We start from the raw sequence: 20,583 nt of genomic DNA, 5'->3' as shown, positions 1-20,583 counted from the left end.
CAATAAACATAACTCTTTAGAGAAATAAACTCTGATTGGAAGAAGAAATAAGTTCTCTTGGTGCTTTACATAATCATACCCATCATAAAGTCTCAGACAGGTAATGTAAATAAGAAATTTATGTACTTTTTCTATATGCACTATATGTACTGATCCACATTATAGGAGGAATCCCTTTTTGTTAAATGACACACGTGACTATTCAAAACTAAAAAAAAGAGGTTATTTTAATCTAAATTTGTTTTTTCATGAGTAACATATTATAAAGAGTATCCTCTTTTGAAAACTATGTAAAACCTAACTAAATTTTGGGCACAAGCAGTACAATAAATAAACAATATTTTTATTTAAAAAAAAAAAACAAGAACAAATTTAATTACTAAATAAAAAACAAATATTCTCATACAATAATGCAAATTCAGTCAGTATTAATTCAATTATTAACTTCATATTTAAATAACAGAATGAAACCAATTCGTTTAATGAACTTCATAAGTTGCATAAAATAGACATATAAAAAATACTTCACAACTTTTTTATAGACTGCGTGAAATATTAACTTGTTTCATATAATAGATATCAATGTACGAACAACTATGAAACACATAATTATCGTCTCTCTTCAGCTACATCTGTAACAAAGATAAAGTGGAAACTATTTAATGAAAGATTAAAAAGTAAATTATCATACAATAATACTAATTTTAGTTAATAAGAAGATATAAAAAATTATGTAATTTTTTAAAAAAATGGATAAAACTGCAGTAAGTAATTTATGTAATTTAAAAAATGCAATTCAAAATTTCCATTAATTAGAAAAATGATTTGTATCAATTATCTTTTTTACATAAATAACATTACACTGAAATTTAAGAATATAAAAGTTTTATACTTTGTTATGAAACCTGCTTGTAGCTGATAATATCTTAAGAAACTGTATTATTTAGTTTTACATATTATATGTTTTAATTCAAACTAAAATATAAAACATACGAGATTCAAAATGCAATTAATGCAGAATACTACAGCGCGATTGATAAAATTGAACCTGTCTGTTAATGTGATTAATTGTTGTGTTGTTAATTTTATTTTAAAACCACAGGAAGACATTACAAATGAAATTGTTGGTAATGTAACTCATCAAAACTACCACATTAAGTACAGAAAAATAGAAGAGGATAAGGGTAAAGAAAGACTGAAAAAATACCCTAAGCACCCCACATCAAAACCAATGAAAAGATAATTAATCTACAGTATTGAGTTTCTAGCTTTAAGAGAATACAGCTGGAGAAATTTATTATCAATTGCACTGGAAGCTTAGAAGAAACTGAGCAGAAAATAATATATTAACAGTGATTAGTATGTTTTACTCTCTTAACCTCTTTGATGGAGTGGTACCATCTTAATGTTTTCATCTGAAGCGTACTGACTTCCATATATATACTGCATTACATGCATTTATGCATAATGTTATTGAAACCAATAAGATGTATAATATTATTTGTAGTGTACAAATGTTATGAAGAGTCTTATTTCTATCACATTAGTTCAGCATTAAAAATGGTGATGACAGTGAAGTAGATAATGCATGTGTTTGATGAAATGCTCATCACGATATTATAGTATGGAAACAGATATCAATAGAGGTAATAATTATAATACACTTATAATTATAGAATATTTATTACGACCCAAAACTAGTAAAATATGGATACTTTTTTTTTCAAAAAAACTTGCTACAAGGTGGTATAACAACGATTCAAAGATCAAAGGATTAATTAAAGTTAACTTAAGAATTAGAATGTTTTTATTACAAAATTATTTAATTCCAGTAACATAATATACATTATAAATGTGCCAGCACTTTGATTAAGAGACTACAAAATAATTAATACATTAAAAATTATATAATGAAAAGTAGTTGCACTTACTTTTTCCATCACATGCAACAATTTTTACTTTATCAACTTTGGCAACTTCTTGAACTTCCCTGAATTCTACATCATTTAACATGAAAGTCCATACATTATCACAAAATCTGTAAGTATTTAATTTACCAGCCTGCAAAAAAGGATAAATAAATTAAAATATTTGATTTGTTAAAAATATGATCCCAGAAAATGTTAATATGTAAAACAAAAGCTTTTCATCAAGTTGAAACCAGTATAATAAAGAAAAAGGAATACTTTTATTAAATTTTAATGTTAGTCCAAAAATAAAACTCCATCAAGGTCATTTTACTGATTAATACATGAAGATTTCACAGAACTATATAGCTGCTTCAGTTAAAATGCAGGATAAATCTGGTATTATTTCTACCCAAAGTAAAAGTTTCAATTTCAAAGAAAAAAATGTAATAAACATTTTTAGAATCAAGACTTTTAGAATATGGCAATCAAGTTATCTGTATTAGTAAGACACAAAAGCAAACATATTAATTTTTAATATCAATTTGAGAAAATTTTTAAGAATTTTCTTAATAATTTACTATAATATATTATATAATTTACAATAACAGTACATTTAATTTTTGAGTTAATGGTTCTCTCAGATGATTTTGTTATGAAAAAACTTGTCTCAAAATATTTCTTAAAGAAAATATCCTTAATCATAGCTTAACAAAAACTTAAAAACTAATAAATTAAATTTTTTTCCTTATTTAATCGGCAGCTAGTAGTCATCACTGTCAGAATCCTTTTATTAATCAAGATGGTCTTGATTCAATTCTCAATTTAAAGGCATTTTTTTCATTAATTGTTTAATTTTCTGAATCATCTTTATAAGAATGCATACGTAAGTGCATGTTTAATGTTGTAAAAGTGGAATAAAAAGAATTATCTCCAAGTGATCTTACACAGGATTAGTGAAAAAAAACTCACTTATGAATTCTCTTTCCATTATGAATTTTTTCCATTTTATAATAAAAATAGAAACATATTTCATCTGGTATTTAAATTCTGTGTGCAACACCTTAAAAAAATCAGGAAAGTATGGCAACCTGAAAGATAACAATTAGGCGATCTCCAAATTAACAAGAAAAATTGTTATATGCCAAAAAAATAATACTTATCTTCAAAATGTATATAATCTGAAATATGCTAACAATGAAACACATGCAAACAATTAACTGATGATCTAATATAGAATATTATCTCATTAAAAAGTTCATTACCTTAAATGTCAATCTTGATTTTACTCTGGTAGCTAGTGCATTATTAATTGCTTTATCAAACTGAAGTAATACTTTAACAGCCAACTGTGGGGTTATTTGGCCATACTAGAATACAAATAATATAAAAGTAATAAATTAACCATAAATATATTAAAACAAATAAATTGCATTGAACTGAGAAAAATACCTCATTGGTAAGCATATTATAACTATAAACTGTATATAACTACAGAAGATATTTCCATTATATATTCAAATTCTAAAGACATGAAAATGTCTTACAAGTATTTACTGAATAAACTTGGACCAGTATGCTATATTTATGTGTAAATAAAATTATGATAAAACAAATATCCTTTGGACAAATAAAAATGTTAGACTACATTCAATTGCTGACTTGACATTTTTACAGTCTGATTTCTGATTAAGTTGAGGGCAAAATTCAATAATGACTGATATGACTTTACAATAGGAACATGAAACTTTACATGATTTTAAAAAAAGATTTCATATCTACAGTTGCTAAAACTAAAATGATATATCATTTTTGTCTTCATTTTTTAACAACTATCTTAATCATAATGTGTTTTTATAACAATATTTCATTTTGCTTAGCAGTGGTTTTTTACTATAATAAAAGTAGCTTTAACTAATAATTATACTTGAGGACTTTAAACCCTTCCAAAGCAATATCATTATCAAAATTTGCTAAACATCTCACAGACTTAAATCTATAAACACTGACACTATCTTAATACTCTACACATACATAAAAAAGGATTCTATCTTAATTCATTTATACACATCTCTCAACAATAAGATAAATAAATATATGATTACTAGACATGATTAATAAGTTTTTTGAAAATTGTAAGCTGATATCAGAATTATAACAGCACTACCAGACACTTTAAATGGTCAAGAGAGCAAGTATTTTGAAGTTATATAAACATTGTATTTATATAATTTGGTTTGGTTTTTGTTTCTGAAGTGTAAACTTTTAAGACATCTGTTATATTTTTTTAATAAATTCAAAAAAAGGGATTTTTTCAGTTCAACCGACAAGAATCTAAGCCTACTCTTAAAAGATACATATTTTAAAATCCTTTAATAATATATTATGGCCAACAATCAACCCAACATTGATGATGAAATAATTTTCCTTATTTTAGTTTTTCTTTCATACTAATTAATTTACATTCCATGCAGTCTCAAACATTAGAAGTGGTACTGGTCTACTGAGATGAATACTGTACCAATCCTATATACAATAAGAATATATTATATTCATAAAGTAATAGAAAAGTTATGTTTGAGGAAGGTACAACATTTACAAGTAACATAGACACTGCATCAATATTTAATCCCTTTACCAGTGGTTATCACACAATGTTTGTTTAATAACTATTTTTTATAAAGTTAAAAGCTGTAACAATAATAAATAATACCTATTACATGTAAACAAATGAATCATACCTGCATAAGTTCATCGAGACTTTCTTGCAAAGTATTTCCTAACGTTGTACCTCTGTACGACTGATAAGACATGTTTTTATATAGAGCTGATAGTCATAAGCTATGAACCATTAGAAAATAAGATATGAAAAAAAATATATAACGCTGAACACTAAGGTTATTTTAATTCTGCTTTTAATGATCTGCGTGTTGTGCACCAATTGCAACCAAGTGCAACAACATAAAATTAAGTTGACTCGTCATTAATATGAATATGTTTTCAAAGATTTTAATGAGTGTTATTAGTTGTATCATTAAAATATATAAAATTAAGTAATTTAAAATAAAATAATTTGCCTTCAAGAACAAATAGCATAACTTAAGAATAGCGGGTAATTTGAGTTACGTATTTATTTTGTTACTATGAATTGCTGAACAAATTATAATTAACAAAGGATGAAAGCTGTCTTCATCATACTTTATTATTTCAACTATTAACCTATTTGTTATCAGTATCTCTGTACGAAAGCGTTGCATTTTTTAAAATACGATTTTATTTGTGCCAGTATTGTAAATGTTGGCTGCAAGCTACGGCAATTGTATGTAGTGTCTTGTATTTGTGTGGAATGTCGAAGCGAAGAATTGAAGTTATTGATCCTTATATAACGAAAAAGAGAAAGTAAGTTTAAATTTAACTATAATCAAATGTGAATTTTAATATATTTATAGTACATTGTTCTGAATTAATTATATCTTTTTGACTCTGTATGATGAATTACTCGTTCCTTAGCGTGTAGTGAGCGCCATATTGTTTTGCTTATTTTTCATTGAGGTAGGCATTAGATGATTGTATATTTAACTTAAAAGTTTACCAATTAATATTAGTTTTTACTTTTTTGTTTGGTGTAATAGCCATTACAGTAACTACAAAGATTTGAATGTTACATTTTTATTATTTTCAATTGTAGTAATACGTTTTTACATAAGATATACTGTGCTCTGGCCTCCCTCCTAATCAAATGCATTATATCTTCATCAGTGCTATTTGGGCGTCGCTTCTTGTTATTTATTAAACGAAATTTCTGGAATAGACGTAACATAGAAATTCTTAACTTGTGTGATTTTTTTATGTAGACATTAAGATAGGAGCTTATATTTGTATAAATTTTTAAATGTAACTACATAGGAACCTATGTGAAATTAACTCTAACTGCCAGTTTCATTTCACTAGATTAAATAGGGTTGTTGGATTGCTAAATTAGACCTGAACAAGAGCTGTATTACAAAACCTGTAGTTGTATTTTCAATAATTGAATATGATAAATATTTGTATTTCTAGAACCACAATCACGAATATACTAAGTTCTGTTGAATGCTGAGATGTTAATAGAACAGTTGAGGTACATATTTGTTCCCATGTTTGCGTTTAGTAAAAGAATTATTTCTACTCCTTGTATAATGTTAAAGGAAAAATTCTGTGTCTCCAGTAGGTTCAGAAACTGTTACAAAGTTAAATAAAAATAAACTAAGTAAATGATGTTTTGTGATTTTTATTGGAGATTGTATTTGTCAGGTTTAAGTTGTTTTTATATTCCTAAATTAATGTCTTTCAGTTCTTGAATGTAACATTTGATAAGCTTAGATTCCTGTTTGCATTAGTACTGTTATCCAACTCTTGTAGCTTCTTCAAAATGTAAGATATGGTAGAATATGTTTATCAGAACTATATAATTTCAAACAAAGTATAAAATTAAGTTTTAACACTTCAATTTACCTTAAGTTTTCCAGAAACTGTTTTTAAATTCTTAAAACATTTTTTTATTCACCAATTATAATAGTTAAGAATTATTGTTGTTGAGAGGATGTGCTGCCAATCAGTTTTTTTTATAAATGTGACAGCAATACCTCTGTTTACTGTTCTATTTACTTTTTATTATTAGTCTACTATTTATCAGTTTGTGATTTAAAATGGTTATTTGACATGTGGAATATTTAAATTAACTTTCCCATTATCTATTGTAATAGCTAATAATTATAAATTATTCATATTTAATGATTTTGATAATAACTGAGAAACAATTTTGTTGCTCTTTATCATTAGCAAGCAAGGAATTGGATAAATTCAAGTATCACAACAAACCTGGAATTTTGGTATATCTTGAAGATATCTGGATTTAATGTTTATTTGTAGATCATTATTTATATTTGTATTTTTTTTTAAATAATGCTGACTATTTAAAAGAATTCATGAATATTTTAATATATTGTGAATAAAATAATATCCCCAAAAGGTTAATTAAAATGTTTATAGATCACCTTCTGAACAACATATGGGGGAAATATCTAAATCTTTCACTGTGTCCAAGAAAGCTGTCAATACTTTTATGTCTTGTGCCCAATATATCACACAGTTACATTTTGAATCATTTGCATTTTGAACCCAAACTGATTGCTTGGAATTAACTTCTTTTTTTTACATTTTCAAGAATTAGTTCCTTAGCAATTTTTGGTATATTAGAGAGCATAGAAATAGGTCTATTATTTTTCCAATCTGGAAATATTCCTGATTTAAGATATGAGGTTTGTCAAATATTTAATTGGTTTTTTCATATAGAATGCATATATTTTTTAATAAAATCAACCATTATTCCATACAATCAAGGCTGGAATGACCTCATATTATTCCACATACACAATTTACTGCATATTTATCTTGAACTTATATGAAGTCATAAATATATGTATGTAGTGTGTCTTATAATCTCTTCATTTTAAACTACATCCTAGCCCATTTGCTGTCATAACTATTAGATTTTGTATATAAAAAATGGTAATGCATTAACTTATTTTTTGTTAGTTTTATATCTAATGACATATCAGCGGATCTGAGAAGATTGTAATATAAAGATTTCAAGAATTCATAAGTAGGATTAACTATGTTTGGTATGTCAATAGGTGGGTTTTATTAATTACAGTCCATTTATTTTCATGCAGTCTATGTGTTTATTGATGTAAGATATATCATAAGTGTTAACATTTTGTGCATTTATCAGAATCATTAGTGAACACGTTTGAAGAATAAATAACCTGATATAATCTTAGATTTAATAATTTCTGGAAAATATTGTGCCAGTGGATTAGCAATAGTTTAGTATTATTACAGAAGTTTAGGGTAATTTTGGATTATAGAATTATTATTTTTTTATTTATAAGTTGCATTTAGCCTTATATTTTGGTAATTTCAACTTCACATACAATACAGTAGCAAGTTTTATCATGTAAAAGTTAGTTTCATCCATGATGCAATTTTTAATTAATTAAAAATTGTAAATATCTTGCTTTCAAATTTTTTGTAAAGTCCAAAAAATTGTGTAATAAACCTTTTAGACCCTAGGGTGACAGCCATGTAATTTAAGAGAAGTTACAATTTGTGTTGTCACATTTTGTCATAATGTTTTTTTAACATTCAATAATGAATTACAGTATTATGTGGCAAACAAGGACCAATCTCATCTTTTAAACTGCTCTGAGTAACTGGTGAAGAAGTTGCTATGATTAGATCCAAAAGAACTTTTAGAAAAACAATTTTAATGTTTAGTAATTTAAAAAAGATATAATTTTTACAATTTTAATCAAAATGGTGGTCTTATTCCATTTGTGATGCTTATCAATAAAAATAAAATATATTACAGTTTCAAATATCACCACATTGTTAATCTAGTTTTATACTTACTGGTTGTAGTTGTACTTTGTAATTAGCAGATTTTTCACAGGATGAAATTCTAAAAACTTATATAGAATTCTTGAGTAGCAATGTACATAACACTACACAATTAACAATAGAAATATGATTATTATGAACTTTTTTTTAATACAGGAATCAGAAAATTACTGAAAAAACTGCTACAGATATTCTTTATGGTATAATCTTTTAAATTTACGCTCTAATATTATTAAATTTAATTATTTTACTCTTAAGTACAGCCTTTCTGATGTTGACATAATTTATAGTTATCCAAGTCACATATTTTCTTGGTTTTATGTTTCATGTTTTGAAAAATGCGTTAATCAGTGACTAATCTTTAAGGCTATCTTAGCTTTTGAAAACAAGAAAAGTGATTTTATTAAATATTTAAATATACCTCTTTCTGATTGAGATAGCTGTTACATGAGAAATGGCCAGTAATTAAAAAAAAACCTTACTCCAAGATTGTTCCAATTAAGCAAGGACTATGAGAAAAGAAGATTTAGTCAGTAATTAATCATACATTTTTGGAGGTTGATTTTACATGTGTTATAAATTTTAAATTTATCAGTTATTTTTTAGTTTGAATTTAATTTCTTTCTGTCAAGTTTTATAAACAAAATTAAATTTAGTCATTACCAGCAGAAAACTGATGGGGAATAAACTGATCTTCCACTTTTACAGTGAAAGGTGCTATGTTTATCTACATAATTGTTTGTTTGCAAAGAATCTAATAAAAATTCAGTATTAGTTTCTATAAAAATATTTAAGGTGCAATTTCCTTATGTGTTTTATGTAATTAGTTCTGAAATTGCTGTACCCTTGGAAAAATATGAGCCATCAAAAATATAGTCCTATTTTGAAATAAGGATTTATCCCCTTTATTTTATTTATGCAGAAAGCTATTCATAGGAACTAAATTCCCTAAAGGAAAATAGCAGACTTTCTAACAGTTAACTTAATTTAGTTGATGGTACAAGACCTCCACCGGGTTGGTCTAGTGGTGTACTCGTTATCGCAAATCAACTGATTTTGAAGTTGAGAGTTCTAAGGTTCAAATCCTAGTAAAGCCAGTTAACTTTTATATCTTATTTAAATACTAGATCATGGATACTGATGTTTGGGAGTTGGCTTTCAATTAACCACAGATCTCAGGAATTGTCGATCTGAAACTGTACAAGACTTATACATTCATATATATCATCCTCATTCATTCTTTGAAGCAATACCTTATGGTGGTTCTGAAGGCCAAAACAGAAAAAGAGAGAAAGTTGATGGTTAAAATTGCAATGTTATTAATTTAATGCTAATGATATATTTACATATATCAAAAATATTTTTTATTAAAATCAGAAAGTCGTTAAATATCATATGAATTTATTGATCTTTTACTAACATTCTTCTGCATGCGTTAAATTTGATTGTGTGCACTGCCCTTAGAATCTAAATAATAACAGTAGTTATGTTTCTGTATTTTCCAAGAAAATGTTTTTAGCTCGAAATCAGTCATTACTGTTCACCTTTAGTCCTAGTTGTGTTTACATATCCGAAGGTTTATGGTAGTTCAGTCTCAAATTAATATTTCTCTTTAATCGTATGTATAATTTCTTGTCACTTCTATATCAGTTTGAATGAAATATTTAGTGGAAATTGTGTTTATGTCTTTAAAATATCAACAAAGATATGCATGTTATACATTTATAGATTGGTTTGTGTTGATCACAGTTTCTAAACTTTGTACTCATTGGGTTAAATTAAGTAGATTAATTATTTCATTACTGGGTTGACTTACATTTTTTTAGACAGTTTGGCTGAACATACGTTATAGAATACATATAGAATTCAGTACAGTAAATATGATTACATACAGTACAGTATTATTAAAAAAAAAAATAGTTACCTTAAATGTATATAGTCCTAAATACAATAAGGAATATTAAGGAAAAAAAACTTGTGATTTAGTTTTGGTTTCTTAAAATAACTGTCCAGTTTGCTTTGCTGATAGTTGCAACTGATTTAGCACCGTCTTGTAACATTTCTTATCACCATAACAGTAACAGTCCATTTACTATTTTTGTACTTCGTTGTCGATCTGGATCATTTTCAGTTACATAATCACAACATTTTTGATGTACCCTAATGCCTCCTGTAATCCTTTTACTGTTGGTAGTGGCTGAAAAACGGAGAATGGTGTTTATGGTTCACCACTGTTGATTTTTGATGACCCTGATTTAAATGATGTGTAACTGCTACTCGATTTGTCATCTAGCTACTCATTTGGCAACTCGACTAGTGCTAACAAGTCTTCATTTTCTAAAAGTTGTTTATCTCCATCCACAAGTTCATTTATATCTTCAGCATCAACTTCAAGCCCTACACTATTGGCAAGTTGCACAACTTAATTTTTAATAGTACTTGTAATTCCTCATCCATTATCATCGAATGCAGTTTGATCTTGATCATCATTTTGATACAGCTTGTGCCATACTCCACAAAACATACTGTCTGATTTCTTTCCAAGCTTCACCAACATTGCATACAGCATGAAGGATTTTATATTTTTCCAGAATGTTCGCAAATCACAGATCTCATTGCTTGAACTGAACTGTTAGTTACACAAACCACTTGAAAAAATGTTTTTTTAAGATAATAAGCCTTGATTGTGTCTATCAGCCCTTGATCACATGGCTGTATCAGAGATGTCATGTATTTGCAGATACATAAACGACTTTTACATGTGAATTAATTGCTTCCAATTCCTCAGAGCTTGGATTTCCAGGAGCGTTATCGAGCAGTAGAACAGCTTTGTGTGTGATATTGTTTCTTGTGCAAAAATCGTTGAGTTGCTGTTCAATTATTAAACCAGTCAGAAAAAATGCGCCTTGTTACCCGTGCTTTTTGGTTGGATGTCCAATACATGGGAAGAGATTGTTTGTTAATTTCTTTAAAAGCATGGGATTTTCTGACTGATATACAAGCAACAGTTTTAGTTTACATTTCTTCTTTGCATTTTCTCCAAGTAAAAGTGTTAATCGATCTTTAGATACTTAAATCTGGGCATACGACATTCTTCTTTTATGATAAAAGTACATTTGGGCATCTTTTCCCAAAAAACCGTCATTTCGTCAACATTAAATAGGTGCTGTGACGTGTATCCTCCTTTCCTCAAGATAATTTCTTCATCTTTGTGTGAATTTTTCGGCTTCTTCATTTGCATTGGCTGCTTCACCTTGAATCGAAATGTTATGCAGCTTTAAGCGTTTTTAAACATTTTCAAACCATTTTTTGCTTGAATTGAATAGGTTGATGGCTTCAGCATGGTATTTAGGACTTAATAGTACATGCAAACTTAACGCTCTTTCATGAATAATAATAATTGTCACAAAAATATGACAGTGAGTACAATCTTCTATGAAAATGTTTAATAGGTTTTCAAGTTCAGCCATTAAAGGAAATCATAAATAAGGCATTTGTGAAGCCTGAAGAGGAACAACATTTTTTCCAGCAATCGTAATTGTATCCTTACTTTTAATTATTGAACGAACTGTTGATTTAACAGGGCCAAGATGATTTTTAATATCAAAGTTACATAAACCATCATCATGTTTTTTTCATCACCTCCAACTTTCATCTCAAGAGTGATAGTTTTCCTTTTCTTTCCCATATGTTTAAGATCAGACTTAGTTAAAAACACTAAAAATATAAAATAATTCACAATAGAATTCTAAAATATCTCGCACAATAAATTACAAATATTCTACGTACTGCCTTTGTGTCATGCCTTGGAACACAAACCGATCAGAATTATATATTGCACAGTAATATAATGTAAGACAGAATAACGCAACACAATATATTCTTTGAACTGTTAATGGCTGGTGACTGTGATCATTAAAATGTTTATAAACCAATCACTTCAGTATTACAAACCTAACACACTTCAGTATGCTATTATTGAAAGGGAAAACCTGTTTCATTGTTTATTGCATTACATGTGTTTGTAAGCCCTTGTGCATTGTTTACTGAAAACCCGTTTTAAGAATTTTTTCTCCAATATTATTTTATTTCTTATATACAGTAATTCTTACCATGTTAATTTAAAACCAGACCCGCGTTAAGTCAAGGGACAGTGTTATAAAATCAACCCTGCAAATTCAAAATCGTGTAAATCAAATCGCATTAAACCAAGGGATTACTGTATTACACTATTTTATAACACTATTTATTGTCTAGTGGCAGTCAACCTGAAAATTTTATGAAGAAAAAATACAAAATAGCACCTGCTTACATGAGTATGTTATTTTATTGTCTTTTGTCAGTAATATGTTTATATCTTATTTTATTTATTTATTCTTTTTTTTTGTCTTATTTTAGTACTGGTGAAGTTGAAGCTGAAAAAAGTCGGTAAGTACATTTCTGCTTCACTTTCTAATTTTATAATACAATCTTTTTCCTCACTTTATATATTTTTTTTTTACTCCTTTTTTTGTATAAAAAAAGTTCATAATTTAATTGTAAGAATATAAACTAATTTTAAAGAAAAGTTTTTCAAATTTTCTGAAGAATTAACAAAATTCATACACCAAGTAAGAAGACATTGATTATTATAAAATAACATTTTAATATTTTATTGAAAAGGTTGTTATAAGTGTAAAGAAATGGAATAGTGCATTTAACCAGTTGGTGACAAAAACTAAATTATTATCTGTTTTCTTTCAAAAAAATAAACTTTGAATGAGTGATTTGTATAACATTGATTGGTTTGAAATGATATGTGTAGCTGTTAGTAAAGCGATACTGTTTATTTAACTGTGTCATATTTTAGTTTTGTCAGTCCAGAATTTGTTTTTAATTAAAACCGAACAAATATGGTTGCCAGGAAAGACAATATTTTGAATGGAAGCTTCCTAAACAGAAACACAACTGGTTTAATCACTGTCATTCTCCAGCATATATCATCAAAATTAATTTACTTTCAACTTCTATATAGGTACAGTGATTTATATAGAAAATATCATAAGTTGTCCTGACAAATTAGATTCATGAAAAGTCCTAATATATAATGCATCTTTCCTGAGAAATGATGTTTAAAAAAAAAAATTGACTATTCTTTTATCTAATAATAAATTTATAATCAATGCTCTTGCATTTTGACTTTATTTGTGTAGTTACAGAGTTATACAATTGTTAAGAATGTGTATTTAAGATTTTTGGATGTGTAGTTGAGATTGAGTGTGGATTGACTAGATGGGGTCATTGACATTGCCCGAGGTTTTGCTTCTAGTCATTAGAGCAATTTATATACAGCAGGTAAGCTGATGACACACCTGCCAGTTGCCTGTTTTGGTCTGTGGGTGATATTTTATTTTCCACCTACCTGGCATATCTGCCAAGCATCCCCCAATCCGCCACCTGGGGACATGCCTGATGGAGGACAAGCAACAACCCCGCATGGGTTATTATTTTTATTTTTATTGACTCCAAGAATTCTGATTATGAAGTACTTGATGAAGAAGACAAGGTTGCTGATAGCATTAATGATGTTAATAGGGGTTATTTAAGTTTGCGTAGCATTGATGAGCTCCTTCAATTAAGATTATCCAGTTTTGCAGTCTCACTGATCAGTGAGGTTGCTGCCCTGAGACAGGAGGTGATTGCTGTTCGTGAGGAGAATGTTGCCCTTAGGTTTGGGGTACAGCGCCTGACTGAATCTGTGTCTTTGACTTTTTCTGCTGGTGAAGTTGGTCATGGTGATTGCCATCAAGTAGCTGACGATGCGGTGGGGGTGGAAAGACGCGTGAGTCTGTTGTGCCCAGGGTTCCTTCAGTGGTTGCAGAGAATCTTTCTCAGGAGATTGTTAATGTTCCTGAGATCATCGCAGTTGGTTGAGGCTGAGAGTGTTGTTAAGAAGACTGCTTGGATTGTAGTTGGCTCTAAGAAACATAAAGACTCCAAAGTAAAATCTGTTCTTGAGGATTCCATTGCTCCGTCTAACCCTAAGAAAAGAGTGAGATCTCAAAAAGTTGTTTTTGGGAAAGGCAACGTATACTCCAATTTGGTTAAACCCAAGACTAAAGTGCTTTTTGTTTCGAGATTTAACTCTTCAACCAGGGTTGATGTTATTAAAGTTGATGTTACCCAAGTTGCTTGAGAAACACAACTTTCAGCATCTTTAATGTGTTCGTCAGAAGACTAAGTACAATTCGTATAACTCATTTAGAATTGAAGCTTGTGCTTCGGATTTTGATAGCTTGGTTCGTCCTGAAGTCTGGCCTGTTGGTATGCTGTTGGCTTCATTTTACGGTCCATTGAAGCCTAATGCAGTGTTAGTAGATAAAGATCCATAGGAGGATGGATTGCAGCTCGGTAACAATGTTTAAGTTAAGGATGATATGATCTATCAGAATGTTCGTGGTTTGAGGACTAAACAGGATGAAATTTTCACGTCCTTTGTTGATTTTCACTTCGACATAGTTGCCTTGATTGAGACTTGACTCAGTGATGAGCACTATGATGTCAATCTGTTTCCAGACTGTTACCGTATTTTTGGGCTGACCTGGATTATGCTGCTTCTTCACTTCAGTGTGTTGGTGGTTCGGCTATTCTTGTAAAATCAAGCATTAGATGTGCGAGGAGGAAGGATCTCAAGACATTTCCTGAAGGTTTGTGGATTGAGCTAATTCAAAACCAGGCATGAAGAATTTGTTGATTTGTGTTTTGTATGTTGTTTCATTTTTAGCTTCAAGTCTCCTCAGTCAATATTTTGAATTTCTGTATAAACACATAGATATTTTAAGTTTTAATATTTGTATTGTTGGCGATTTTAATGTATCTGGAATACATTGGTCTACTAGAAGTCTTTCTGCAGATATTGGGTTTTATGCTAAATGTAATGCATGATTGGTTTTTGATTTTGTCGACATGATGAATTTTTACACACGAAACAATGAATCCTTCCTTCTACAATAACGGTCTGGATTTAATTTTGAATAACTATGTTTTTCACTAGGGATGCTGAGGCTCTTGTTTACCCTGATAAGTTCCATCCTCCATTTGAAATTGGATTCCTTGAAGTTGCAACCGTTAATGTAGCGGAAACGAGCCTGGTTTTTTGCTATGATCGTGGTGATTATTGTGCGTTCTATGATGAGGTGAGGTTTGCTGATTGGTGTAATATTCTATTAACCAACGATCTGGAAGAATCGGTTCTGGGTTTACAGAAGATACAGCGACTGATAAACCTGTTCCTGCCTTTCATCCTAAGTCAACCAAATTCCACCTTGGTTCAATAGAAACATTGTTAATCTTCTCAAGAGGAAGGCAGCTCATTGCAGGTTTAAATCTTCTGGTCTGTCAGATGATTGTCTTATTTTCGCGGCTGCATAGAGATGTTAAGTACGCAATAGTGGATGCCAGAGTGGTTTGGGCTCAGGAAGTGTGAATCTGACCTTCATTCTAATCCGAGGAGTTTTTGGAAGTATATTTCTTGACAGAAATCTCTCTGTGAGGACCCTGGCCTCCTTTGTTGAAGACAGAGGAGGCCATTGTCAGCATTTTGGTGAATATTTTCAATCAATACTGATTGTATTGTATACATCAATCAGTTATTGTATACATCAGACTTATTGTATACAATAAGTCTTGATATACATCAAGACTTTGCTATACAAAATACATCTGGTAACACCTGTATCAACGACCATCAAATTCTTGACATTCTGATGATTTCATCTTCTGAGGTATCTAGTGCTCTAAACAATCTTAACGCTAAATTGACAGTCGGCTTGGATCGGATTCCCGCATTCATTATCAAAGGTTTAAATGAGATTGTTTCTCTTACCCTGGCTTCCCTGTTTAATTGTTTTAATTGGTCTTCTTCTTTTCCTTCCCTACAGAAGCATACAGTTATTACTCCTGTACCTAAGCCTGGTGTCCCTTCTCTAGATAATTTTAGACCTGTTTCTATCCTCAGTACCTTTTCCAAAATCTTCAAGAGGATTCTATTTGAACATATAATCATGTTCTCCCTATGTTATCGTCATTTCAGCATAGATTTATTAAAGATCGTCCACCAGCTTCTAATTTGGCCACATTTTTACAGGATTCAGTTAATGCAATTGAGCATAGGGGTCAAGTAGGTGTGATATATTTTGATTTTACCAAATTCTTTTGACAAGATACCTCATCACTTGTTATCAAAGACCAAAAACTTTGGCTTCAGTGATCATCTTAATGATTGGCTGCCCTCTTATCTTTATAACAGGCATTTTTTGGTGCATTTTGGTGGATAGATGTCTGAGGAATCATTCTTGCCTAAATCTGGAGTGCCCCAAGGCTCTGTTTTGGGTCCCCCTTTTTTATTATTTTTATAAATGACATCGGGGATCTTTTGACATGTAAATTTCAGATGTTTGCAGATGACATTAAAATATATTGTCAGATCAGGAGTATGGATCACCTGTTGCTACAATTGAATATTAACAGAGTTGTTGAACGGGTAACCCCCATTTGTATCCCTTTAAATTTTCAGAAGACCAAACGTTTGACTTTATCTTGTAAAATGTCAAACTCCGTTTTCAGCTATAGGATTTGTTCACATGCTATTGTCGCTGAAACAATAGTTGAGAACCTTGGGTTTTTTTTATGGTATTTTCATGAATATGTTAATCAGATTGTCAGTAAAGCACGCCGGGTCCTTTGGATTGGTGGACGGTTTAACAATATTTCCACTTGTAACCTTATATACAAAACTTTGGTGAGGAGTCATTTGGAGTACTCGACAGTAGTGTGGAATAATACACAAGCTTTTACTCAGATCTGGTCAGGGTGTTCAGAATAGATTCTTGAACTGGATGCGTTTAAAGATTGCTTTGTCAACACTGGTAGAGAAGATATGTTGAGGCAATTAGACCTTTCCAGATTGTATGATATAAGAACATACTTTGATATGGTTTTGTTTTATAAAGCTCTACACAATAAACTTCCAACGCATTACCAAGTTGTCTGATGAAACCAGGCCAGGTCAGTGAGATCTTTTAGACAAATTTGTGACACCAGTTGGTTCTACCGTGTCTTCGATTGAGCAGTGTACCAGCATTGCAGTGAAGTTTCAGGATAAGCTTAACTTTTGAGATAAGAAGACCTTTATTAAAAATTTGAGAGGATTACATAGCGGCAGATTATTATCCTTAGAAGTGTAATCTCTTACTGGATTGGTTTAGTCCTTTAATTTCTTTTCCCTTTTTATTTACTAGTTTAACTGCAATTGGTTCCTTACTGCCTAGCCACTTTTGTTCGTCTGGGCTGCTAAGGTTACAATAAGGATGGTGGAGGTGAAACATGATAATTAAAAAATTCTTAAGCTTATTCTTTAACTTTCTTCGTAATTATAACCCTGGTAGTAATGTTCATTTTTATGATTTTGATATTATTGTTATTTTTAAAATGTATAATATTAATATTGGGTTCTTGATTTTGTATATTTTCATTTATGAGTTTTTTAACTGTAAAAATGTAAATTGTTAATTGTGAAATTATTATGAAATTGTGTTAATAATTAAAAACAGACAATATTGTTTGATAGTGATATAAATCTCTTTTGTGATTATTTTTACCTGCACATTTATTATATATTGATAGTTTTGTATAACTACCAGCAATTCTATTTAAATTATAATACAAATGTAATTGGATGAAGGAGATAAGGTAAATGTGAAAATGTGATGTACTACTACTTACATATATTTAAAATTATTATTAAAGTTATCATTCAGTAACTACCATAATGAAAACTGTAATTATTATTTTTGTTGTATTACTGTTTTGGGCTATTTTATTATTATTATTTTTATGTTATACACAGATTCATAACTTGCATTTATTATTATATACATGTAAACTTGCTATTGATTTGTATATGTTAACATATATGTACATATTAGTTTTTGCATCCAATGTACAATATACAAAGGCTCGAGCAGCTGTGTTCTGTTGTACAAAATTAATAAATAAATAAAATTAAAAAAAATAATTACTATTATTATTATTGGTTGTAATTTCTGAATTTTTATCAATTTATATATTTATGAAAAAAAGTATTGAAGTGCCAACTGAAACAGAAATTGATTTTTCAACTGGGTTATATCAGTAGTAATATTTTATCTACTAAATTACAAGTTGATTTGAAAAAATAAACCATCCTCCATTCAAATACCTGGTCTCCAGGATTGCAGTCAGTGTGATAAGATTAAGAGCAAGTGTTATCTAGGCAGCAGCATATTTTTAGTTCTGGGGAAATAAAATTTTATAGCAATCTTGAAAATTGCAAATCAGAAATAACAAGAAGTAACACAGATGAATATAATAAACAGTTACCAGAACTAACTGAAGAAAAAATAAAAAATAACAATATTGTATACTTCTGACAATAATAAAAAAAGAAAGTCTGGTAATTTGAAATTTTTCATGTACATTTTAGAATTTCCCATTATAAAGTTGATCACCATTATTAAATGTAACTGCCAATTTCTATTATCATTTAATTCTGTAATGATTTATTAAAATATGTAAGTAGATATATTCCATTACAAAACCTATGTCATTTAACACTTAGATAATTACATTTTTCAATGTACAGTCTAGTTAGGTAAAATGGAATATTCCATTCCATGGTGGTATGCATAGGGGGTGCATACCCAGATCCTGATTAGAGGATATGGATGGGAAGGGTAGCTAGCCTCCCTGGGGAGGAGCATTGTGGCAACTAGAAGTGGTGGTCATGATGTCTCAATGAACCAGGAGGGACCCCAACAGGCAGTACAGCGATTTTAGTTGCAAGCACAGGGTAGGTTAATCTACAGCCTCGTTACTCAGGGTCGGCCGAGGCAGCATCTTTTAGGCAATTACCGGTTGCCCCTGAATAGTTAAAAATAATGGTCTGCAAAAAAAAAAAAAGATGGAATAAAACACAGAAAAAAGCTTTAGCTGTGTGTATAGTATTTTCCATAAAATATAAAATCTTGATAAGTTTGATTTTGTTTTAATTAGTTCTTGATGTTTGACATGAATAATTCTTCATAAAATCTTTCCTTCCTGCAACTTAAATATGTTTTGTATGTGCATAGGTATGAGAGTATATTTGTTATAGGGATTTGTGATAGAGTGAAAATTGTTTATGTAGAATTATCATGCCCTTACTAATGAATATTATGGATTTACTTTTTTTTTCACAGGATGAACGTGCCAGTAGCTTCAGGTATACCAGCAGTACCTATTGTTGGTACTGCTGCAGGCATGGCAGTAACAACAGCAAATGCAGCAGGAGCTGCAACTAAGGGCAATTTACAGATTAACCCATTCACCGGTCAGATTTATACACCGCGTTATCATGAGTTTTATAAAAAGCGTATTACACTTCCAGTATTTGAGTATCAAGCTGAATTCATGAAACTTCTTCGTGAACATCAGTGTGTAGTATTGGTTGGAGAAACTGGATCTGGAAAGACTACACAGATTCCTCAGTGGTGTGTGGAGTACTCACTGTCTGTTGGTACTAAAGGTGTTGCATGTACGCAACCAAGAAGAGTGGCTGCAATGTCTGTTGCACAGCGTGTTTCTGAAGAGATGGATGTATGTTTAGGGCAAGAAGTTGGTTATAGTATTCGATTTGAAGATTGTTCTTCAGCCAGAACAGTTCTCAAGTATGGCTAAGTATTAATTTATCTTAATCGATTAAGAAATCACAATTTTTATGTTTAGGCTTGTTCAGTTACATAAATGGCCCCTAACTTAATGGAAATTAAGAATTCAGTTAGAAATTATTGATATTGACTTATTCAATAATTTCAGACTTGGTTATTGTGTCAATGCTTTATTTTTGTAACTGTTAGTGTGCTTGTTATGCTGATTATTTTTCAAGGCAATTTCTATTTTGAATAAATATTAAATAAATTTGAACTCTCCCTTTTTTAAATTTGGTAAACAATTTTTTTTTAAGACATAAAATTGATATTTAAAAATTTCAAATTTAATACAGTTTGATACTACCCGCTAGAGTACAGTTGAAATGGACAGTATTTCTGAGTGATACTAATAAATAATGTTTTATGCATGTGTGGAATTATACAAAGATTACTTATATTCTCAAACTTTGTTGATATTTACATGTGCCTTGACAAAATGTTAAGTATCAATCTTTCCATCTACATAAATA

The 20,583-nt window shown here is 29.7% G+C and overlaps 2 protein-coding genes across 3 annotated transcripts in view; one reads left to right on the top strand and one right to left on the bottom strand.

The window, feature by feature from the left end:
* Positions 1 to 354: 354 nt before the first annotated feature.
* Positions 355 to 4,865, bottom strand: LOC142324440 (transcription initiation factor IIA subunit 2-like). Its single transcript, XM_075365271.1, has 4 exons — positions 4,649 to 4,865; positions 3,173 to 3,277; positions 1,932 to 2,061; positions 355 to 632 (listed from the first exon to the last, which is right to left on the bottom strand). Exons 1-4 carry the CDS (start codon positions 4,718 to 4,720, stop codon positions 610 to 612), a joined length of 330 nt encoding a protein of 109 aa, XP_075221386.1. The 5' UTR covers positions 4,721 to 4,865; the 3' UTR covers positions 355 to 609.
* A 292-nt stretch (positions 4,866 to 5,157) lies between these two features.
* Positions 5,158 to 20,583, top strand: part of Dhx15 (DEAH-box helicase 15) — a 45,243-nt gene continuing 29,817 nt past the window's right edge. The window contains exons 1-3 of one of the 2 annotated variants that reach the window (XR_012756469.1): positions 5,158 to 5,306; positions 12,747 to 12,776; positions 19,604 to 20,071. Coding sequence is in view for 1 of the 2 variants with exons in the window: in XM_075366243.1 (XP_075222358.1) it covers positions 5,254 to 5,306; positions 12,747 to 12,776; positions 19,604 to 20,071 (551 nt within the window). In the remaining variant the exon portion in view is untranslated. The remainder of the gene's footprint in view (positions 5,307 to 12,746; positions 12,777 to 19,603; positions 20,072 to 20,583) is intronic. The other variant, XM_075366243.1, reaches the window with a different exon arrangement.

Source organism: Lycorma delicatula, chromosome 5, assembly GCF_047948215.1.
Source record: "Lycorma delicatula isolate Av1 chromosome 5, ASM4794821v1, whole genome shotgun sequence".
Lineage (NCBI taxonomy): Eukaryota > Metazoa > Arthropoda > Insecta > Hemiptera > Fulgoridae > Lycorma > Lycorma delicatula.
The sequence above is the reverse complement of the archived record's forward strand: the minus strand, read 5'-3'. Positions and strand labels throughout refer to the sequence as shown.